The following is a 25,035-nucleotide window of genomic DNA, read 5'->3' as shown; positions in this document are numbered from 1 at the left end:
GCTGAAGGAGGAGGATCACAAGAGCACCTGCTTTGCATGTGAAAGGCCATGGATTCAATCTCCAGCACCAAAAAAATAAATAAATAATGAAATTTTTTAAAAAATTAAGTTAACAAGAAAAATGTATATTTTTCTAGAAAGTATTCCAGATAATAATGAAGAAGGAATGAAAGAATTAGATGATCCCCATCTTCAATGCCAAATGAAATAAGTCTAGACACTGGTTACTATATATTCCTAATATGAAAAAAGAAAAGAGTCTTAATTGAGGTGCACACCACTCCTATGACATATTCTTTACAAAAAAAAAATCAAATCTGAATTTCATCAAGTCTGTAGGACTAGCTCTAACCAACAGTTTACAAGACACAAAGGAAATACAGAAAAACATGCTAAATGATCCCCTGGGAATAAGGTCTATAAGATTCAAACTAGAAAAACTGGTTAGTACTTGCCAAGTGGTCAGGGGGACAGAGGGAATTTTGGAGAAAGATGGAACTGCTCTATACTATAATTACAGTTGTCCTTATGCAACTGCACTTGTTAACATTTACAGGTCTATATGTTAAATAGTTGAGTGTAAATTATACTTCAACTTTTTAAAAAATTAAAAATTCAGACTGTGGGACATTCTTAATAACAAACATGCTCTCTTAAACAAACTAACAGAAAAAGAGGAGTGGAAATCCTGTAGATTTATAAAGGTTTAGGGCTGGGGTTGTGGCTCAGAGGTAGAGCGGTCACCTAGCACGTGAGAGGCCCTGGGTTTGATCCTCAGCACCACTTAAAATAAAGGTATTGTGTCCAAGTACAACTAAAAAATAAATGTTTTTTTAAAAAAGCTTAATAAAAGGCTGGGGACATGGGTCAGTGGTGGAGCAGAACACTTGCCTAGCATGCACAAGGCCCTGGGTTCAATCCTCAGTAACTAAAAAAGAAAAAGAAAGGCTTAATACCTAATCAACTAATTTTAAATTACCAACATTATCTGGATCCTGTTTGAGCAAAAATATTTTTTAAAACTGGCCAGGGGCCTTGGGCTGTGGCTCAGCAATAGAATGCTTGCCTAGCACACATGAGGCACTAGGGTTGATCCTCAACACCAGATATAAATAAATAAATAAATAAAGGTATTGTGTCCATCTACAATTAAAAAAAAAAAAAAAGGACTGGGGATGTAGTTCAGTGGTACAGCTCCTCTAGGTTAAACCACAGTACCACCCAAAAAAAAAAAATTAAATAAAAGATTTCTTACCTTTCAACAATAAATGCTGAAATCTTTACAGATGAATAAGGTAATGTATGGAATATGCTTCAGGTGAAACAGGGAGTGTAAAGATGAAACAGGATTAAGTCCACAGTTATTACAGCTGAATGAAGAACAATTCAGGTTCATGCAGGTAGTATTCTCTACTTGAAATTTATACCTACACTTACATAAAAGTGGAAGTGAAGCCTTGGGCACTAGCTTGCTTAACCTTCTGGCTATTGGGGTACTCCACCCTCTAGGGAGACCCTGAACATCTGTGACATCACTGCTTGACTTTTCTAGGTTTCATTCTTAAATATTTCCATGAAAATGCTACATACTGACCATGCCATCTTGGCTTCTGCAGAATATGCTTTCACAGAACTGAATCTGGCACCATGCCCTAGGTTTTCACTAACACATACTACAAGAAACAGCTCCAACAAAACCACTGCATTGGCTGCAGGGATGCTGCCGAGGCGCACTCTAGCATAAAGAAGCAGAGGAGAGTCCTGTGTTTTAGTGTATGCTCAAAAACATTCTCCCAATTTTCCATTTAAGTCCCTCCAGAATCTCAGTTTCCTAACAGAGCATAGAGATCTATCTCCTAGAGATTACACTACCCGTCTTGCCCTAAGGTCAATTCCCAGCACAAAGACCCTGCAGAGAAAGAATACTGCAGAGAAAGAGAAAATAGTTTGTTCTATTTCCACAGAGTTACTGTTTTGGTACAAAAGGGAATTGAACGCAGGGGCACTGTGCCACTGAGCTACATCCCCAGCCCCTTTTTTTCATTTTTTGATACAGGGTCTCACTAAGTTGCTTAGGGTCTCACTAACTTGCTGAAACTGGCCTCAAACTTGTGATTCTCCTACTTCAGCCTCCCAAGCTGCTGGGATTACAGGCAAGTGCAAACACACCCAGCTATTTCCACACAATGTTACTGCAACATTCTGTTTCTTTATATTTCATTCAACATGCCCTCTCCAGGTTATTTGTTCATTTTCATAACTTGGATCACCAAGTGTTTGCTGATGACTTCTTCTGGGCAAAAGGCTCCTATTTTTACCTGCCTGGATAGAGATGGTTCACTGACACACTCTTCACTCAAGATAGCCCAATAAATTCATATTCACCCTCCCAAACTTGTTCTTGCTCTACATCTGCTGCCTCAATTCAAAGCATTCCCATTCAACCTATTTATTTTTTTTTAGTTTAGTTGCACACAATACCTTTGTTTTATCCACTGAGCCACAATCCCAGCCCTCAAACCTATTTTTTTTTAATTTTTCTTTTTTTAGTTATAGATGGACACAATACCTTTATTTATTTTTATGTGGTGCTAAGGATCGAACCCAGTACCTCACACGTGCTAGGCAAGTGCTCTACTGCTGAGCCACAACCCCAGCCCTCAACCTATTCTTCAAGCTAAAAACTCCTCAATATACTGTGAAAAAAATTAAAAGGCGAACAAGCTACAGATGGGAGAAAATAACTGTAAAATATATATCTGATTTTAAAATTGTTTCCAGAATACACAGAAAACACTTTTGACCAATAAGGAAGACCAAAAAAAGAAACTGATAAAACATGGGCAAAAGACTTGGATGTTTCACAGAAGGTTATATGAATGGAAAATTAGCCCATGCAAAGATACTGAACATCATTAGTCATCAAGGAAAAAGGAAATTAAAACCACAATGATATGCACCACTATACAACCACAGAATGGAAAATAATGGTGATGGTATCAAGGGTTCAAAATTTATCAAATTGTACACTTTAAAAGTATGCATCTTATTATATTCCAATTATTCCAAAATAAAGCTCTGTAAAAAGAAAAAAAAAAACATGTCAGGCATGGTGCATGTCTGTAATCCCAGTGGCTCAAGAGGCTGAGGCAGGAGGATCACAAGTTCAAAGCCAGCCTCAGCAATGGCAAGGCTCTAAGCAACTCAGTGAGACCCTGTCTCTAAATAAAATACAAAATAGGGCTGGGGATGTGGCTCAGTGGTTGAGTACCCCTGAGTTCAATCCCTGGTACCCCCCCCCAAAAGAAGAAAAATTAACAATACCAAATATTGGTGAAGACATTAAAGAAAGGGACTCTCACACATTGCTGGTGGGAACATAACTTTGAAAAACAATTTAGCAACTACTTTACAAGTTAAACATGTGGGTTGGGATTGTGGCTCAGCAGTAGAGCCTGTGCCTAGCACGGGCGGGGCCCAAGTTCAATCCTCAGCACCACATAAAAATAAAGGCATTGTGTTGTGTCCATCTACATCTAAAAAAAAAAAAAAAAATTAAACATGTATTTACTGAAAGACCTAACAAGTTCATTCCTAAGCATTCACTCAAAAGAAATGAAATCCGTATCTCGAAAAGACTTAACCCAAATGTTCTCAACAGTTGCAGTCATACTAACCAAACACTGGAAATAAATCAAATGTCAATCAACTGGTAAACAGATGAAGAATTGGTGATAAAATCATACCATGGGATGTTCTTCAACAACAAAAAATAATTTATTATAGTCACACCCAATAACATGATGAATCTCAAATGCATTATGCCAAGAGCAAGAAGCTAGACACAAAAGATTACTGCGTGATGGTACTCAGATGAAATTCCAGAAAAGGTTAAGACTATCATGATACACAAAAAAAAAAAAGGTCAGTGGTTGCCAGAACCACTATGAAGGAACATGATGAAGCCTGGAGGTGGAGAGGAAAGCAATGGCAATGTTCTACGTCATGATAGCAGTGGATAGTCACACAACCATACACATCTGTCAAAACTCACTCAACTGTGAACTTAAAAGTGGGGAACTTTATCATGTGTAAATACCTCAGTAAAGTTGATTTTTTTTCAAAAACTGAAGCAAAAGCAAAATAAAAATATTTAAATGAATGATGGTCACAGTCATGGCTTACTGAGTCTTTCCTGTGTGTCAGGTAATTACACCATGCACTCGGCACACATTAGTTCACTGAATCATCCAGCTGAGAGTGGTCGAGTACCTACCTTGTGTGAAAGCTGGGAATGCTACAGTAAAGAAAACAGACACAGCTCTCTGCACTGGAGTGTATATTTAAAGGAGAAAAATAATCTACCACAGAGATGCTACGACTATCTTCATTTTGCTGAAAAACAAATAGGTTCAGAGGTTCGATACTTGGTCCAAGAGCCCAAAGTTAGTATTTGGAAGCACTGAGATTCAGACTCTAGATCAGGATTGCTCAACTTCAGCACCAACGACATTTTGAGCTGGGTAGTTCTGGGACTAGGAGGCTGTCCTGTGCATTGTAGGCATTCAGCAGCATTCCTCTAACCAGCAGAGGCCCCAAAATGCCTCTAATGTCAAACACCCCTTAAGGGGTAAAAGCCCCTTTAATTGAGAACCCCTGCTTGGTTGACACCACACTTCTTCAAATCTTTCTTCAAATACCCCTGGTTCAGTGCAGCTCACCTAAGATGCATAGTCAGGGCTGGGGATGTGGCTCAAGCCGTAGCGCGCTCGCCTGGCATGCGTGCGGCCCGGGTTCAATCCTCAGCACCACATACAAACAAAGATGTTGTGTCTGCCAAAAACTAAAAAATAAAAGTTAAAAATTCTCTCTCTCTCTCTCTTTAAAAAAAAAAAAAAGATGCATAGTCAGTCTATAACCAGGCCTTGTCTCCATCATTTGAACATACTATCACCAGAATTAACCTTCTATCTCTTCAGGACCTAGATTAATATTTTTTGAAACTGCCCTCACTACCAGTTATGCAGAATTACTACAAACCCTTTATAAACACTGTATAAACCTTAGTATATAAACAAAGTCATTACACTGTTTCACATTTCATGTCTGTTTTCACTATTAATAAATGAGTTTTTCCCCAAATTTCACTCATGTACGTCTACTGTCCCCAAGCATGTGTAGTATGGTGGTTCTAGGGATTGAATCCAGGGCTCACAAATGCTAGGCAAGTGCCCTACTACCAAGCTACATCCCCAATCATGTTTTAAAATTTTTGAGGCAGCATATTGCTAAATTACCCAAGCTGGACTCAAAAGAGTTGCTTCTGCTTCAACCTCTTGAGCAGCGGAGATTATAGATATGTGCCACTTTGCCTGGTACAGATGTTTCTTCAATAAATTACATATATCATCAAAATGCCTGGATCCTATTGATTTTAAATATATAAGCAAAAAGAAAGACAGAAAAGAAAGCCAGGTGTGTGGTAGTAATCCCAGCAACTTGGGGGGTTGAGGCAGGAGGAACCCAAGTTCAAGGGAAAAGAAACCAGGGCCTAGTGCATCAGATCAGCTTTAATCAAACAAATGGGTCTTGTTTCAAAGAGGACATGAAAGAATTCTCTAACTCATAATCCAAACATTACTAGCAGACTATATTGAACTCTTCAGAAATTTCCAATACCACATGGAAAACTACCTTCCTAATCTTAATACTCCTGTTGATCTATTCAGCATTCAATACTATGACAGAATTTTGGACTGCCAAGGCCCCATCCCACACTAATTCCTCTTGCCACAAATTCATTTATTAGCTCACTAGTTTGTTGTTGTTTTTGGTCTTGGGATTTAACCCAGGGGAACTTTACTATAGAGGTATATTCCCAGCCCTTTTTTATTTTTTTTGAGGGGGGACAGGGGTGTTACCAGGGATTGAACTCAGGAGATTCAACCACTGAGCCACATCCCCAGCCCTATTTTATATTTTATTTAGAGAAAGGGTCTCACTGAGTTGCTTAGCACCTCACTTTTGCTGAGGCTTTGAACTCATGATCCTCCTGTCTCAGCCTCCCGAGCCATTGGGATTACAGGCATGCACCACCATACCTGGCCTTTATTTTTTGAGACAGGGTTTCACTACATTGCTGAGGACCTGAGTTGCTGAGCCTGGTCTCCAACTAGTGATCCTTCTTTCTTACCATCCTGGGTTGCTGGAATTACAGGTGTGTCTCACAACACCCAGATGGCTAACTAGTTTTACTGAGCTAAGCACAAAGAATATGTGTATGTATGTGTGTTTGTGTGTGTTGTTGTTGTTCTTATGTTGCTGGGAAATGAACCCAGAGGTGCTCTACCTCTGAGCTACATCCCTGGCACATTTTTAAATTTTTATTTAATTTTGAGTGAACTCAGGGACACTCAATCAGTAAGTCGCATCCCAGCTCTTTTTTGTATTTTGTTTAGTCAGGGTCTTACTGAGTTGCTGAGGGCCTCACTAAATTGCTGTGGTTGGCTTTGAACTCACAATCCCTCTACCTCAGCCACTGGGTTTAGAGGTGAGTGCCACGGCACTGGTCTCTTTTTTTTTTTTTTTTTTTTTTAATTTTTGAGATAGGGTCTCATTAAGTTGCAGAGACTGGCATCAAAACTGTGATACTCCAGCCTCAGCTTCAACTCCCAAGTCATTGGGATAACGGGCACAAGCAGCGCAAAGCTAAGAATGTATGATTTCTACTAGGACCAAAACAATACTAGGTACAAAGATGAACCAAGACAAGGAAATAAAGGTTTCAAGGACAGCTAGGATGTGGCTCACTGGTACCATGCTTGCATGAGGCCCTCAGTTCAATTCACAGCACTGAAAAAAAGAAATTTTTTTCAAGGAAATAATAATAATAGGGCATGGGGTGCCTTTTCAGACTGTTCACTGGCAGTATCCCAACTAGGACTGAGACGCATTCTGAGAAGCAATCTTTAAAACTCAGTGGCAGAGCACTTGCCTAGCACTCATAAAGCCCTGGGTTTGATCCTCAGCATGACCAAAAAAAAATTTTTTTAAAACACAAAAACCCCACTACTATGTTTATCATTGGAATTGTTTCCCCACAAAATCAGTGTCCCCAGTATGAAGACCCCTAAGAAGAATGTGTCTCAGGTTTAACAGTCGAACAAAAAAGATGTGGGGCTGGGGCTGCTGCTCAGTGGTAGAGTGCTTGCCTAGCATGTGTGAGGTACTGGGTTCAATCCTTAACACCACATAAAAACATATAAAATAAAGGCACATTAACAACTAAAAATATATACGTGTACACACATATACACATTTTTTTTTAAAGTTGTGCCAGGCACAGTGATACATGCCTGTAATCCCAGCAGCTCAGGAGGCTGAGACATGAGGATCACAAGTTCAAAGCCAATCTCTGCAAAAAGGGAGGCACCAAGCATCTCAGTGAGACCCTGTCTTTAAATTAAATACAAAATAGGGCTGAGAATGTAACTCAGTGGTCAAGTGCCCCTGAGTTCAATCCCCAGTACTCAACCCCCACAAAAGTTGTGCTTCTTTTGAATATACATTTGATTTTATAGACACCATAAATCTGAAAAATGAGCTTTATTTAATTCTTCCCTTTGCTCCAGGAAATTCAGAGGTAGATAATGGAATCTACATTTGGTAATTGTAGAGTACTTTCTGACATGTATACTAATTTTGCCTCTGCTTTAATTTTATTCTTCTCTTATTTCTTCTTTGTTGTAATCTATTTGTAATCCTCTAGAATGTACAGATTTTAAAGAGAGGTGAGAAAAGGTATTTGAAAATGAGCATGGTGGTACATACCTATAGTCCTAGCTACTCAGGAGGCTGAGATGGGATGACTGAAGTTTGAGGCCAGCCAGGGAAACTTAGAAAGACCCTGTCTCAAAATAAAAAAGGACTGGGGGTATAGTTCAATGATATACTGCCTGCCTCACACATATAAGGCCCTAGGTCCAATCCCCAGTACTACCCAAAAAAAAGAGAGAGAGAGAGAAAGGGAGGGAAAGGAAAATTGTATTTGAAATGTGCTTTTTTTCTAGACAGGGGTCTTGCTGTGTTGATCAGCAGGCCTGGAATTTGAAATCCTTCTGAGTATCTGGGATTACAGGTGTGATCCATGGTGTTTGGCTTGATCATTGCTTTTCAATGCAAAATTTATTGTGTACAGAAATTTCTATGTGCCAGGCACTATTCTAGACACTTTACAATCCTAGAAGGGTTGAACTATTATTATTTCCACTATATAGCTGAGGAACCTGAGAATCAAAGGGTTTACAACTTACATATGATTACAACTTGTACTTGACAGGTGGATTCAAATTCATGTGTAACGGCAAGACCATTACAAATAAGTGTACATACAGGATATCACTGGAGGGAATTAAGAGCAGAGGAAAGAAAGGGGGAGAGTGGGGAAAGCCCTCATTGAGGAAGTGATGTGTAAGCCAAGTACTAAAGGAAAGAGCTTATCAAAGAGCAAGGAGAAACTATTCCACAAAGAAAGCAATCATGTACAAATACCCAAAGCAGAGAGAACATAAGTTTTGGAAAACGCACACAGAACCTGCATTCAGCAATTCATTCATCTTAAGGGTTCATCAGAAAGTAAAAGCATTTAAGAGTAGATAGTTAATATATTCATTACTGAGAATTTCTATGGTCTCAGTACTAACCTATGGCTAGAGAGGCAGGTGGAAGTAAAATAAAGTCAGCCCTTTAATAAGGCTAAAATTATGTTCAGTAATTTATTATAATTAGGCTAAAATTAAGTCTGAATTATGCTTAATAGCAATAGGGAACCTCAGAAGATACCAAAGAATGAGAAATACATGATTGACTTATACAGAATGGTGAATAAATTACTGATTGAAAGGTAGGGAAACCAGATAGAAAGCTACTATAAGAGGCTGGCAGTGGGGTTAAACCTGGCCTGTCCAAAAGAAATACAATGCAAACCATATGTGCAAATTTTTTTTTTTTTAATTTCCTAGTGGCTGCCATGAGAAGAAGTAAAAAGAAATAAGTGGAAATTATTTCATTGATATTACAATTTATTGAATCTGACATACCTAAATATTATGTCTCTAAATAACCATTCAAATTTGGACTAAGAAATTTTACTTTTTTTTTTTGGAGGGGGAGGTACAAACTTGAAATCTAATATATATTTTATATTTATCTCATTTTGTACACTAAATTTTCTTTTTTTCCTGCTGTACCTCCCTCCACCTCATACTGGGGATTGAACCCAGAGCCTCATGCTAGGAAGTGTTCTGCCGCTGAACTATATACTTTTTTATTTGAGACACTATCTTACTAAACAGCCCAGGCTGGCCTTGAACTTTCAATCGTCCTGTCTCAGCCTTCCCAGTAGCTATGATCAGATGTGTGTGCCACTGTGTCTGGCTCAGGCACTAGATTTTCACTGGAAACATTTGATAGGTATTTAGACTTCATAAAATTTACAAATGATAGAATAGCTTCACATACCCAAGGAGCTCTAAGACTACTTAATTTCCAATAAGTGGTCAGTCTGTAAATTTACATTAATTCTAATTATTAAATTAAAAATTTGATTCCCAGACATGCTACTCACATTTCAGTGCTCAGTAGCGGCATGTGACTATCATATTGAGCAGTACAGGCCTAAAGAATAGCAAAGGTACTTTGGCTACCAGTACTTCCACTATGAGCATTTTATATCTACCTAACATTGAAGATTTCTAAGCAATAACTTGGCAGGTATTAACCAAGAAAATAATCCTGGTCACATCATCACTACTGTAGCTTACTTTTTTTTTTTTTTTTTTAGCAACATATTGACAAAATGAAGCTTCTAATGACTCCACAGAATTACTGTGTGGTACCTGACACACGGAATGCACTCAAAAATACCTGTGGAATGAATATTCTCCATTACCTAAGGAATAATTCACATGTCTGTGGCCTACTTATGCCCTCCTTGTTACTTTCTATTTTCCTAAGGATCAACCATTTCTATTATTTGTATTCTACATATGATGAAAAAGAAATCAATAAGAAAATGTATTTATAAATGTGTATTAGAAGCATTATAGTATAATGGTTAACAGTTAAAGAGTTTAAGCTCTGCAATCAGACTGCCCAGATTCAAATCCTCATTTTATCATTTATTAGACAGATGTATGATCTTGGGTATATACTTGGCCTGTGACTTAATTCCTTATTCTGCAAAACAATGATGACAGTATCTATGTACTATCTTGGGTCTCCTCATGGATTACAGGTGATAAAGCACTACAGCAGCTGTGTGCTTTTCAGAGATGGTAGAGAAGTTGAAATTATAACTAAAGAAAAAAACTAGGGATTTCTCAATTTTTTATGTTTCCCACATTATCTTAAATAAAAAAAAAAAAAATTGAGGTAGTAATTTGAAAGGAAAACCTTGCATGTAGTTATATTCACTAAAAAAGTGAGCTAAATAGGAAATTTCATCTCCTGACCATGTACAATTATGCAGTATGGCACAGGGGCAATCAGGCAAATAGAAAAACACGAAACATGAAGCAAAACAGGAAGGCGTTTATTGGCCTTACCTGCTTTTCCGTTTTCGAGGTGGTTTCTCCACTGTGCCAGTCAGTCTACAGACCAAACAAATAAGATGGTAACTAAAAGTTAACATACAACATATTGCCAGGCTCTACTGTGCCAGTCAATAACTCAATGACCACCCTCTGGGACCTTAGGCTCGCCATGCCCATACCTGTCCTTACAGACACCTAAGCCTCGTTTCCCCTATTTACCAACACCAAGCAATCCCGGGACTCGCTGTTCCCCCAATAACCCCCTTAGCCCAAGCCCTGCTCTGCCTCCTGATCCCTCAGCCCATCCTCAGTCTCATTCGTCACAATCTGGCTCCCCAAAACCACCCACCTTCACCTACCTACTCATTGTCTGCCTAGTCAACCCCGCAAGCCCCCTCCCATCCTTCCCTTCCCCGTGCCCACCCCCTCCCGGCCGCGCTCGGACCCTCAGAGCCCCGCCCCTCCAGGCCGAGCGCCCCCCGCATTCCAACGCCCCTCGGCGGGGCGCGCGCCCTGCTCCTCCCCGCCCAGCGCCCCCAGCCTCGGCGCCCCCCCCCCACGTCGCTCTCACCCGCCTGCAGCATGCGACCGCCACGGACCCTGGGCGCCCCCCAGACGTCCCCAGCCTGCACCCCCGCCCCTCCAGCCTAGGCGCCCCCAAAGCTCGGCGGCCCCAGCCGCTGCCCCTGGGCCCGCTTCCTCGCCCCCGCCCCACTCCCGAGCCCGGCCTGCACCCAGCCCACGCCCCACCTGGGGGCCAGGCGACTCCGCGGCTGCTGGGGCTGCCGGGCTCCTCTGACCATCCGGCTCCTGCTCCGCCGCGGGAGCTGCTCCGGCGGCCGCAGGGCTCGCTCGGGAAGCTGAGGCGGCGGAGGATGGAGTAGGCGGAGAGGCGGGAGGAGGGCCTCGCGCCTCTGCCAGGCTTGCCGCGGGGCCCGCCTCCCCGCGCGTCTCCTCGGATGCCATTGGCTGCATCCGCAGTGTGGCCGAAAGCCTGGCCGTCGATTGGGCGTTCGGGCCGTCAAATCCCGCGCTGCCCACCCAGAGGTTTGGTTGAGACTGCAGGTGGCGGCGAAGGTGCCTCAGAGACTTCTGGCAGGGCCAGAGGAGACCTACGCGCCACCGTGCGCCGGGACATGGAAACTGCATCTCCGGCGCCAGACACCTGCCCGCAGGTTCTCTTGGCTCCGCATCTGACACTCCAGACACCTGCTGGCATCCACCCGCACCCCATCCCACCCCGCATCCCCCCCAGCTCCGGAACCAAAAGTCAAGGGTTGTAATTTCTCCAAATACCTCCTTCAAGTGCGACAGAGACGCAACTCTCCCAAATGAGCATCCTTTTGAACCACCTCGAATGCAGTCCCTGTCTACATCTTGCGGAAATGGTCTCAGCTGGGTGCTATCCCTCATAGAGGATCTAGTCACAAAATTTTAAGAATCCACCAAAACACAGCATGACTTGCCTTCTCAGTCCTCTTCAGGAAAGATCACAAGGTTGGGTGCAGGCTCTTAAGAAAGGAATTGTTGTTTTTTAAATTACCGTCATAGAAAAATCAATCCTGCAAACGGAATCAATGCCATAACTAAAAGGAATGTGTTCCATTTTGAAAGGCCTAAACAGAATTGATTCCCGAGTGTGAACTAGCCATTCTGTGATACTGTAGATGATTAAGTTCTACACCAGCTAATCAATTTTAAAATAAATTTTACTGCATTTTTTTTTTTTTTTTACCTACGCATGCAAAACCACCAACAAGTAAGCCCGATAAATATTACCTTTCCTCTTCTACTGACAAGGCCATCCTTGAAAATAAGGATAAAATTTTATATTATTATATTAATAAAATATCCTCACTAATATAAAATTCTTTAAGGTAAGTCCCTTCTACATCTCTATTACTGTATACAGCTGTTGTTTGTGCATCTTATCTGTTTGGGGTTTGGAAGAGGCATAAAACTTTCTCTTAAGCTCCTTCTATTTTATTTATGATCAATAACTTGGCAGCCTGTAACAGCAGCGTGCACCAATGAGTGATGGACAAATTTCTCTCTGATATTCCTAAATGGGAAGAATTAGGATACTAGTTTTTCACAAAACCAAAATGTATTTGGTGTAAATGACTTTTTATTTTCTTTATGTGTATATATTTTTAGTTGTCAATGGACCTTTATTTATATGCAGTGCTTAGAATCGAACCCAGTGCCTCATATATGCTAGGCAAGCACTCTACTACTGAGATCAACTCCAGCCCGTGTTCTTTATTTTTAGATTTTTTCTTTTACATCCTTGATGTTAAAATTGCCATTTATTTATTTATTTATTTTATGAAGTAACAGTGATAGTAAACTGTACTGGTTATTTTTTATTTTGGGGATTGAACCCAGGGCCTCGCATGATAGACAAGCGCTCTACATCTGAGCTACCTATACTCTCAGCCCTCTTGTGGAATTTTGAAAATGGATTTGACTGGGGAAAAAAAATGTTATTAAAACCCTAATGTTCCCCTACATATTTTATGTAATTCCAAAGTCACAGAACTACAAATCACCTCAATCCTGTTCCACCCATATTATAAATCCAGAAAGGTGCCAGGCATGGTGGCACACAACTATAATCCCAGCAACTCAGGAGGCTGAGGCAGGAGGATGCCAAGTTTGAGCCCAGCCTTGGCAATTCAGTGAGACCCTGTCTCAAAATGAAAAATAAAAAGGGCTGGGGATATTGCTCAATGGTTAAGCACCCCTGGATTCAATCCCTAGTACCAAAAAATAAACTTGAAAATTTTAAATACAGAAAGTGGTAATAATTCCAAAATAATTTCAGTCAAGAAGGGAGGAGGGAATAAAGGGGGTCCTGATGAGGATCATCAACTCATTAAGAAAATAATATTGAAATGTCACTATTCAGTTTCTTTTAATATTTTTTTAACTGCAGGTGGACACAATACCTTTGTTTTTTATGCGGTGCCAGGGATCAAACCCAATGTCTCATGCATGCTAAGCAAGCACTCTACCACTGAGCCACAACCCCTGCCCTCACTATTTTATTTCTTATAAAAATATTGACTAAGGGGCTGGGGTTATGGCTCAGTGGTAGAGAGCTTGCCTAGCATGTGTGAGGCACTGGGTTGGATTCTCAGCGCCACATATAAAAAATAAAAAACTTGTATATATGGGGCTGGGGATGTGGCTCAAGCGGTAGCACACTCGCCTGGCATGCGTGCGGCCCGGGTTCGATCCTCAGCACCACATACAAACAAAGATGTTGTGTCCGCCGATAACTAAAAAATAAATATTAAAATTCTCTCCCTCTCTCACTCTCTCTTTAAAAAAAAAAAAAACAAAAACAAAAAAGTTGTATATATAGTGACTAAAATCCTCTGCCTACTTTTCTTCCATGATTAGCCAGTCTTCCATGATTGGCCAGCCCTCTCTGATAAGTAATAGACAGTGTCAATAGAACTGCAGCTCTTCTTATACCTTCCAAAGTACCCTCAAGTCTTATGTGCCCAAGTTCTGGCAATCTCTACTTCAGTCCTTTTACATTGTAAAACATGTATATCCCACCATTCCAGTCAACATTTCACACTTCCTCTTTTTAAATATTCCTCTAATCACTCCATCCTATAGCAAACATTTCCTTCTCCAAATTGGTTTTACTTACAAAGCTCTGCTGTTAGCCATTGTTTCATATCTCCGAAACCACACTGATTTGGGGCAAGGTATGATTCCTCAATAAACTGGCATCTTTAGGGCCAAGTTCTGAGCCAAAGGTTACTTTAACACTGATCTACATCCTATCCTTTTTTGAGATAGGGTCTCACTAAATTGCTGAGGCTAGCCTCAAACTGTCGATTCTCCTGCCTCAGCCTCCCGAGTTGCTGGAATTATAGGAGTATGCCACTATGCCCAGCTACTGTGCTATTTCTAATACTGAGATCAACCTTGTATGGTACTCTCCTATTTTAGACACAGAAATTTAAGATTCAGAGAATCCAATTTGCTCAGGGTCACATAGCTACAAAAACCAATAGTGCTTAAAATAGAAGGCTTAGGATGTATTCTGGTGTGCCCTACAGGCATTCAAGTTCCAGCTCTCCTGTGCAACCTTGGACAAGTTTCCCGTCCTAAGCCTATTTCCATGTCTGGTGAAAACAAAAGAGAGGTAACATAGTGACAGACCCCATAGTAAGGGTACCATAAAATAGGGCATCTACAGCATTTAGCTAAGTGTGCGCAATACAGGTATCTTTTATACCATTCCCATTTATATAGAAAAATCAGAGTGCTGAGGACCATAGTGGGTACCCAGGTATTTATACTATGTAAGAAATACTTTTGTTGACACACACAAATCTGCTATACATTTTTCGTGCATTTTTGAATCAAGAAAACATTTGAATGATCTAAGTCAACATGAAAGCTTTCTTATGCAGGGAAGAAAGGTACACATTCATCAACTGATTAACAAAAGAAACATAAAATTAAAAAATGGGGAATAAGGAACCAACCTTCCTGAAGCATCTAGTATGTTTAGCATCATGCTAGGGGAATTTCCAAGCGTCTCTTTTGGTTATTTTCTACTTCTGTGTATTTCCTCAGCAAACACACAATTGAAAGAGTTGTGATGATCTCATGAAGCATGGTTCTGGGCACTGCATCCAGGTTGTAACAATAAATATATTTCCATGGAACAGAACACAGCTCAGAACCAACTGCAGAACAACAATTTCACTTCTGTTTATCAGTCAAGCAACCAAGTGAAGGAATAAGCCTTTTTAATTTAAATTATGTTATATAAAACACTAACTTTCTGTCAGGATATTCTACAGACTATGCATTAGATAAAATTATTTTTTGACAAACTTCCTATAATCCTTTTATTAATTTACACTGAGGGAATACAGCACCTTTCACCCAAAGAACTGAAAGTGCTTTACAAACATTAGCATTTAAAAAACAATTACATTTAAAAATCTGGATCCTTGCTGTTAAAATCTCTTCAACTTGATACATAATTATCTGAATGCTGATGGAAAGCCATTCTGACAATGACAGAGGCTCAGAAAGAGTCCTGATTTTCTTTCACATTATCAGCATTTTCCAAAACCTGTGCTGGGCTGAGAACACAAAAACACACAAATTTTAATGCAATAAACAATATCTTGAACCCTATTTCAAAAGTAAAACTCAACTTTTAAAGAAGTCAAATCTTCCAATAGTTCTAGACATCCAGATGGAATAGAAGCTGATGCTGGGGGTACACTAGATGAACTCTTGATTCAAGCATTTTAGGATCACACCCAAAGGAACACAAAGTAGTGAGATTTTCCAGTAAAACACTGACCTCTAAAAAGCTAGCCAAGGGCATGTTGGTCAATTGAGGAAAGTGAGTAGATGGCAATTCAAAGTCAACAGTTCTCACTAGAGCCTAGGACACTTTATTAGAAACCAAGTATATATATATCATAAGCAAATAAAAATAATTCTTACCCCCATTAATACAACATAAGGGATTTTACATTCAGCCTAGATACAGGGAGTAACAGATCCTTTTGCCTACAAAACTATGACTTGCAGTATCTTCCACCACATGATTAACTCTATATAATACATAGCCCTTATTTATTAGAGGGATTCAAATATTCCTTTTAGGCTTACAAAGTCTAATACATTCACTCTCTCTTCCCTTTACAAGTCTAATAGTAAAATCTATTCTTTTTTCCATGCAAAAAGCCATTATTCAGTTGAAATCAGGCAAAACAGAGATGGCAGATAAGGAATGGACAGAATATTATTGGCACATGCCCAGCTAGTGACAGACAAATGCAGTACACCATGACTTAAAAATAAAAGTCACATTACAGGGAGAATGAAAACTACTACATCAGTCTAAACTAAGGAGTCTCAAATGGAAAGGTAGGTCTGAGGGTTACCAGTTTTATTGGTACAAATTAAAAGCAGTGGAGGGCAAGCACTTAAATACAATATATGGTAACAGGAAAAAATACTGCAGAAAGCTGTTCAAAGATCACACCAAGTTGTCTGCATCATTAATTCCAGTGTTTCACAATTAGTAAAATACATAGCTACATATCCCTGTAAGATAAAAACACCTTTCCACCTGAATTACACTGTGGTTGGGGCAGTAACACAAAGCTACTGACCCACTATGAGTTCAAGTGTGTGCAGCAAACATCTCAGCACTTCTTTCATATAACTATACAATTAAAAACTGTACAAAGAGCTGGGTGGTTGGGGAAAAATAAAGTTATTGTGCTCATTCAGTAAAATAAAACCCTGATGAAAAATTATGTGCCAAGAAGCTTACACTATAAAGATTTTTATTGCATTTTTAGGTAACCTGGAAGTTCTTATCCTGAAGGGCAAAAGTTGGGTTTAAAACTACCTGAACAGATGCTAAAGTGCTTTATTAATTGGCTGGCTTCACACGGATTTCCTGGGATGACAAAAATAGTAGTAAAGGGATACCAATTATTTAACAAAACAGTACATTCCAACATCATTTATGACCACTGTCATAAGAGATCCTGGAACACTTGTCCTTGTTAAGTGGACAGTTGCATATCAAGAACTGATCATCACAACCCTTTGGATATTCAAATTACTTACACAAAGCCAAAATATGTTATCATGGACCTTTACAAAAAAGGACAGTTTGTTTCCTTCTACACTTTAAATAATCTGCTTCAGATTACACTTCACAAATACAAGAGTCCTGACTTTTCAACCTTTCCAGTTGCAGTTAAAAATGTACACTTCCTAAAAGTTAAGGTCAAGTGTTACAGCAAGAAAAGAATGCTTCCCATTGAAAAGTACATATATTTTTACTCAATGATACTCATGATAGATTGTAAACTGGATTGATCACATTCTACTCAACTGGTATCAAATAAACACATCAGCATTACAAGTATTAAATGTTTTTCTATTATTATAGAGGATATAAACCAAAACATTAATATGGCAGTTATGTTCTTTAGGCACAGTTTAGTGATTCTTTTTTAAAAATAAATACTATTGAATTTCAATTGAAATTTTGAACTCAATAACCAAAGGGTAAAGAATTCTAATTAGGAAAAAAGAAAAAAAAGAAAAACTTTAAGCTAACAATGTAAGCTGTTTAAAATTTCTAACACTTAACCTGTCTGAGTTTTAAGATTACTTTATTAAAAAATACAAGGAATCTGAAAAAGATCAATACAATTATCTTAATGTACAAAGTCATAAGCTGTAGCAGTTTTTAACTAAAATTTAAAAACACAACAAGGAGGGCAGCCCTTTAGACCAATTTATTTTATATCCTTTTAAAATATCATCCAACAAAGGACAATGAAGTTTACAGCTGGGACAGGTATACATAACTCGAGGCATCTATAGTCCATCGTGCCCACTGAATAACAACTTTGCTGCTGAAATTTCTTAAAACTTACCAAACTAAAACAAAAGGCTGAATGATACAAAAGGAGGAGTATTTCGTTGTAATTGTCAATTGGCTTTTTAAAAAAAGGAAACATATCCTGTTTCCCTAGACCAGTAAATAAGCAAGAGCTACATGCAGCAGTGTGGATATTAAGACATTTCTCAAGTCTTCTCAAATGAGTCCAAGGTGGGGATGGGATAGGGGAGAAAATTGATAGAAAAACATTGCTATAGACACCATAACAAACAATAAATTTAGATAATTTAAAATTAAAAAAAAAAGGCAAGAGGCAGCATTTCAGCAGCAAAGTGCTTGATAAAAAGTATATTGTAGAGGATAATACAAGAAAGTTGGGGTAAGAAGAGGACAGAAAAATGGGTCAGCAGGATGGGCGAAGGCCTCAAAGGAAATACGGCGTTGTCGTTCTGGGAGGAATAACACGTTCTGAATCTGGAACTGCCCGGAATAACTTTGGTTCTCTTGTATTAACATCTTTGAAGACCATGATGGAAGCAATATTTCCACAGCGATAGCAGTAGTTAGGAGCAGACCACACAGTAACCAGCTTCTCGTCAAACATAAATTTATATCCTTCATGTACAAGCTGATGTGCTCTGCAGATGAGTTTTAAGTTGTTGATATGAACAAACTGCAATTTAGAAAGACTTCATTAACAATTCAGCATATTTTTTAAAAAAACCAACCTACATATATACTAACCATTTAAAGGAAGTAACAAATCCTATTAATATTAAAATTCTTATAATTTTGGTACCCATCATGTATTTGTAATCAGTTGAGAATATAATTATCCTCAATAATTTTGACAAATACAGGCAAACAGAGTCGTTCTGGCCTGATTCAGTCACAGAATTATAGAAACTACATGGCCATATAATTAATTTGCTGATGTTTCTGAGCTAGTTGCAGTGGTCCACACTTTAGTCCCAGCTACTATTTTTTTTTAATTGGCAGTACTTGGAATTGAACCCTGGGATGCTCTGTCACTGAGCTACATCTCCAGCCATTTTTATTTTGAGGCAGGGTCTCAGTAAGTTTGCAAGGCTGGCCTCAAATCTGTCATCCTCCTGTTTCTCAGCCTCCCTAGTCATTGAGATTACAGGCTTAACCATTAAGGAAACACATAAATGAATAAACTGAACTAAAAATTTTATATCCACAACCACCATAGTTTAAGTATACTACAGATTTGTTATTTGGGCCACCAAATAACAGTTCTTTTAGCAACCAACAAACTACTTTTCCAAAAACATGGGCTTTACCTCATTTGTGACCTTTGCTCCAAAAAGCCAACCTGCTCCTCGAGGACTGATTGCCCAAGTATCCACATCTTCAGGATCTGACCAAACCAGGTCACAAAAGGCTCCTTTATGAGGAATTTCTTGATTCCGTTCAATGGTTCGAATTTGATCCAGTGTTTTGATATCAGGAGATAAGCCACCATGAACACACAAAATCTGTTCATCTATTAACTAGCAAAGGAGAATAATAAAGGATTAAATGTATAATAATAAACTCAGTCATATCTAAATTCTTCAATTGTTGCTAAGGTCATCAATATAATTGATATGACAATTAGATAAGAAAATGCAATGTATTACTGACAGAAAAATACCTTTTTAAGATCATTTTTGTGTGTGACTGTGTGTGTGTGTGTGTGTGAGAGAGAGAGAGAGAGAGAGAAAGAGAGAGAGAGAGAGAAAGAAGAGAGAGAAGAGAGGTAGAGGTAGGAAGAGAGGGAGGGTTGGACAGAGAGGGAAAGAGGAAGAGGGAGAGAGAATGGTACTAGGGAATTGAACCTAGAGGCATTTTACCGCTGAATAATATCACCAGGTATTTTTGTTTGGTTGGCTTTTGTATTTTGAGACAGGGTCTTGCTGAATCGCCAAAGATGGCCTTGAATTTCCCCTGCTGAAGGCTCCAGAGTTACTGGGATTACAGGCATGCATCACTGTGCCTGACAAGTTTTAAGACGAATCATGCAAACTTACAGCTGCTACTGTGAGCATATCAAAAACTTTGGTACAGTATCTCCAAGCATTAGCATTTCCATATTTGGTTTGGCACTCATCTGTGAAAAAAAAACAGTATAATTAATGAAGTTCTGAATCTGCCAATAAAAATAAACAATATATCTAATACTGGAGGGAGCAGCATTCAGTAGAACAGAAATTTGGCTTAGACTAGGACAGAAAATTATGAAACATATTTAACCCAAATAGGCCCTCCTCAGAGAGCTAAAAGAAGACTAGTGTCTAAATATACATGTCCTGAGGAAAGGGTTCTGCTTTTCACTCCAGGAATGGCCCTAAGTAGCTAAATTAGCCAAAATGCTATCATCAGAAAGCTAACTATTAATTTTATGCCATCCAAAATACATGCACTGGGCAGTTATGTTAATATGAGGCAATTCATCAAATAGATGCATTTATTTAATGGGACTTACGCCAGGAGATAATCAAACAAATTATAGGACCTTTATTTATATGAACATGAGGAATTGCTATCTCAACACTTCAATGGCATAAGTTATCTTTCCTGAGATTTTAAACTGTGCAACTGAGTACCTGACATACAGTAGGTACATCTGTAGTCATCACTAGAGACAAACTATCAATCAGGTCCTCACATATTCCCAGTTGACCATTCTCATGTCTATGTAATTAACAGGGTATATACCTCTTTTCTTTTAAGTAACACCAGAGAAGTTCTGCTGTTTAGCTTCTACTTTAATTTTTTCGGCTGGGGGAGGGACCAGGGATTGAACTCAGGGGCATTCAGCCACTAAGCCACATCCCCAGCTCTATTTTGTATATTTTATTTACAGACGGGGTCTCACTGAGTTGCCTAGCACCTCACTTTTTGCTGAGGCTGGTTCTGAACTTGCGATCCTCTTGTTTCAGGCTCCTGAGCCTCTGGGATTACAGGTATACACTACTGTGCACGGCTGGCTTCTACCTTAATTTTGAAATAAAAATAGACATACCACTATTTCCTTAAGTGCAGCTGAAAATGATACAAAACAGAAGCCTGCGGTTTATGGTCAATCCTCATAATTTCCTAATTTATCTATGTAAAGTAAGATACTTATGCAAACTTATCATGAGAGAGCTCTACCATGGAGATCAGTTTGCAGCAAGGAGCCATGTATTTTTAATCTTCAAACAAAGTTCATAAAATTGCCCAGTGTATGTTCATCAGTGTGAACTGAGCAGCCAATATAAATAATAGCCATATATGACTTTAACTCAATGTTAAAATCTATGTAGTTAACAGGGTATATACTTCTACGTAGTTAACGGGGTATAAAGTAACACCAGATTTAAGTAAATTCCATGACCATTCAAATTATCTCCTTCCCGAGGAGCTACTGGACTTCCTTTTATGAAACAAAACCATAGAACCCACTAGATGAACATAGCTCTGGAAACAAAAAAGTTAAATAGCAGACTATGCTGTCATTTTCCTCAGACAAAACATGTTGACTAACATGTCCTCCCCTCCCTTTTTCCCTAAACTCTTTTGCCCTACGTTGATGAACACTAGTCAGGTTCTACAGCACAATTTTACATCTATACATATATATGCACACACATATATACAATTGTCTCATACATATATATGTGTATGTATGTGTGTGTGTATATATATATATATATATATATATATATATATATATATATATATGAGATGTGTATGTGTGTATGTATATGTAAATGGTCTTACATATATATTACACAGATATATAAATATATATACAGATAGAACACCCCTAATTTAAAAATCTGAAATCTTAAATACTCTAAAAATCCCAGACTTTTTGAAAATTCCACATTGGGCCTCACATGACAGGTCTCAAAACATGAACATAGTCAAGTGCAGTGGTGCACAACTGTAATCCCAGAGGCTCAGGAGGCTGAGGCAGGAGGATCACAAGTTCAAAGCCAACCTCAGCAAAGGCGAGGTACTAAGCAATGCAGTGACACTCTGTTTTAAATAAAATAGGGCTGGGGATGTGGCTCAGTGGTCGAGTGCCCCCGAGTTCAATCCCCAGTATCTGCTCCCCACCACAAAAAAAAAAAAAAAAAAAAGGTGCATAAAAATACAGGTTTGGTAGGCCTTATCAGAAATGCTTGGAATAAGCTGGAAGAGGCACATAACTGGAATCTCTGCAACTAGGGAGTGAGACAGAAGGATCCCAAGTTTGAGGCCAGCCTCAGAATCTATGTCAAAATAAAAAAGTAAAAAGGGCTAGGGATATAGCTCAGCAGTAAAGTACCCCTGAATATAATCCCAGCACCAAAAAAAAAAAAGTTTAGAAACAAAAATGTTTCAGATTTTGTAGTCTTTTTTTTTTTTCCTTTTTCAATTTTGGAATATTTGAATAGAGTTTACTGGTTGAACATCCCTGATCTGAAAATTTGGAATTCAAAACACTCCCAAATCTGACACTTTTTTTTTTTTTAATATTTATTTTTTTAGTTTTCGGCAGACACAACATCTTTGTTTGTATGTGGTGCTGGGGATCGAACCTGGGCCGCACGCATGCAAGGTGAGCGCGCTACCGCTTGAGCCACATCCCGAGCCCCCCAAATCTGACACTTTTGAGTGTCATGATAGCACTAAAAGTTTCAGATCTTAGAGTTAATGATTTTAAATTTCAGACTTTTGGATTTTGGATGCTCAACCTATATCCCATAAAATTACCTTCAGTCTATGTGTATAAAGTATACACAAAATGTAAATGAATTCTGGGTTTAGATTTGGGTCTCATTCCTAAGATTTTGTCCCATTATGTATATATAAATATTCAAGATCCAAAAAATTTGAAATCTAAAACACTTCTGGTCCCAAGTATTTCAGATAAGGAGGGATAATATAAAGTATACAACTTTATATTATATACAACATGAGTCTTATATGTGTTATGTTTACTAGCCTTATATATAACATTACATTTTATGTATTATGTGTATGTGTGTATACACACACACACAGAGTTATACACAAGACCACATATGCAACTATAGTCTGATAAGATTATATCAACTTCTACTCAGTAGCCATCTTTTTGTTTGGCAGGGGCAAGGGGTGGGGGTGGGGGCACTAGGGATTGAACCCAGAGGTGCTTAATCACTAGTCACATCCCCAGCCTTCTTTTATATTTTGAGACAGGGTCTAAGTTGCTCAGGGCCTTGCTAAGTTGCTGAAGGTGACTTTGAACTTTCGATCCTCTACCTCAGCCTCCCAAACCTCTGGGATTACAGGCATGTGCCACCACATCTGGTCTCAGTAGTCAATCTTAATAATGATGTCCACACAATAATGAAATCATCTAATAATATATTCCTCAGAATTTATATTAGTCTTGCTTTACTGACCTAACACATTCCAAATTGTTGATTATTTCACAAAAGACTCGTTAACTTTTATTCAAATAGTATAGGGTATGTTTAAATGAAATATCAAAATTAGTCATGTAGGGAATGGGGTTGTGGCTCAGTGGTAGAGTGCTGGCCTAGCATGCATGAGGCACTGGGTTCCATCCTCAGCAACATACAAAAATAAAATAAAGGCATATGCCCATCTACAACTAAAAAATAAATATTAAGAAAAGTCATATAAAGGAGATAAATATTAGTCGTTTAATTTTATGATTAATATTAAAACATTATTTAGAAGCCAGGCATGGTGGTATATGCTTGTAATTCCAGCTACTAGGAAGGTTGAGGCAGGAGAATTACAAGTTTGAGGCCAGCATAGGCAACAGGATCCTGTGTCAAACATAAAAATTTTTGAGCCCAGTGTGGTGGCTCACGCCTGTAACTCCCATGGCTCAGGAGGCTGACACAGGAGGATCACGGGTTCAAAGCCAGCCTCAGCAACAATAAGGCACTAATCAACTAAGTGTCTCTAAATAAAAATACAAAATAGGGAGGGGGATGTGATTGAGTGTCCCTGAGTTCAATTGCCAGTACAAAAAAAAATTAAAAGGGCTGGCTATGTAGCTCAGTGGCAAAATATTTGACTACTAAGTTTTAGGCCCTGGGTTCAATCCCCACTATCAAAAAAATTCAAAACAACAACAACAAACTTAAGATAATTCAAAATATAATAACTATTTAGAACTAAAACATATATATTATATACGCATATATGAAATACATATAATAATTAAAATAAGATCTGGGGATGTAGCTCAGTTGTAGAGTGCTTGTCAAGCACATGCAAGGCCTGGGTTCAATCCCAACACTACAAAAACAAACGAAAAAAATATATATACATATACATGTGTCTATGAAATCTAAGACTTAAAGGTTCTGAAATTAATATTTTCAAATTTCTTAATATCAAAATGTGGCTGAAAGCCACATTAAAAAAAATAAATAAAATATAACTAAAAAAAAAAAAAAGTGAGCCCTCAAACCATTAGTAGATTCTAGGTTCCTACTGCAAAAGATTTTGATGATTAAGCTTGACATGGAACCCAGCAAGCTATATATTTTTTTCATTTTATTGGGGTTTTTTTTATTAATACCTTTATTTTATTTACTTATTTTTTAGTGGCACTGAGGATCAAACCGAGTGCCTCACATCTGCTAGGCAAGCTCTCTACCACTGAGCCCAGCAATCTATGTATATTTTTTTTTAATTTATTTTTTAGTTTTAGGTGGACACAATATCTTTATTTTATTTTTATGTAGTGCTGAGGATCGAACCCAGTGCCCTGCGCATGCCAGGCGAAGGCGAGTGCACTACCACTTGAGCCAAATCCCCAGCCCAGCAATCTACATTTTTAACAAGCAACTGGGTGATCCAAATGAGGCCAACTTAAGACTGCACCCTCACACTGATTCAGAAAAATGTATACACCAAAAATTTAACAGAGGTCTTCTCTCTATTACAAAATTTTCAGTTGACTGGGGGAAATGGGAAAGTTAAGGAGTAAGAAAGTAAAGGGGGGATGGGGGGAAG

The 25,035-nt window shown here is 38.7% G+C and overlaps 2 protein-coding genes across 3 annotated transcripts in view; both read right to left on the bottom strand.

The window, feature by feature from the left end:
- The window catches only part of Scai (suppressor of cancer cell invasion), a 153,665-nt gene extending 142,245 nt beyond the window's left edge, over positions 1 to 11,420 (bottom strand). For both annotated transcript variants that reach the window (XM_076843106.2, XM_076843107.2), the window contains exons 1-2: positions 11,343 to 11,420; positions 10,605 to 10,649 (exon numbers count right to left, since the gene is read on the bottom strand). In XM_076843106.2, coding sequence (XP_076699221.1) covers positions 10,605 to 10,649; positions 11,343 to 11,395 — 98 coding nt within the window. In that variant the 5' untranslated portion in view covers positions 11,396 to 11,420. The remainder of the gene's footprint in view (positions 1 to 10,604; positions 10,650 to 11,342) is intronic.
- Positions 11,421 to 16,013: 4,593 nt separating this feature from the next.
- Ppp6c (protein phosphatase 6 catalytic subunit) overlaps positions 16,014 to 25,035 on the bottom strand; it is a 35,239-nt gene continuing 26,217 nt past the window's right edge. The window contains exons 5-7 of the mRNA XM_076845487.1: positions 20,052 to 20,131; positions 19,323 to 19,532; positions 16,014 to 18,688 (exon numbers count right to left, since the gene is read on the bottom strand). Of these exons, the coding sequence (XP_076701602.1) occupies positions 18,440 to 18,688; positions 19,323 to 19,532; positions 20,052 to 20,131 (539 nt within the window). The 3' untranslated portion in view covers positions 16,014 to 18,439. The remainder of the gene's footprint in view (positions 18,689 to 19,322; positions 19,533 to 20,051; positions 20,132 to 25,035) is intronic.

The sequence above is a fragment of the Callospermophilus lateralis genome, chromosome 2 (genome assembly GCF_048772815.1).
Source record: "Callospermophilus lateralis isolate mCalLat2 chromosome 2, mCalLat2.hap1, whole genome shotgun sequence".
In the NCBI taxonomy this organism is placed as follows: Eukaryota; Metazoa; Chordata; class Mammalia; order Rodentia; family Sciuridae; genus Callospermophilus; species Callospermophilus lateralis.
This window is presented reverse-complemented; position numbering and strand designations above follow the sequence as displayed.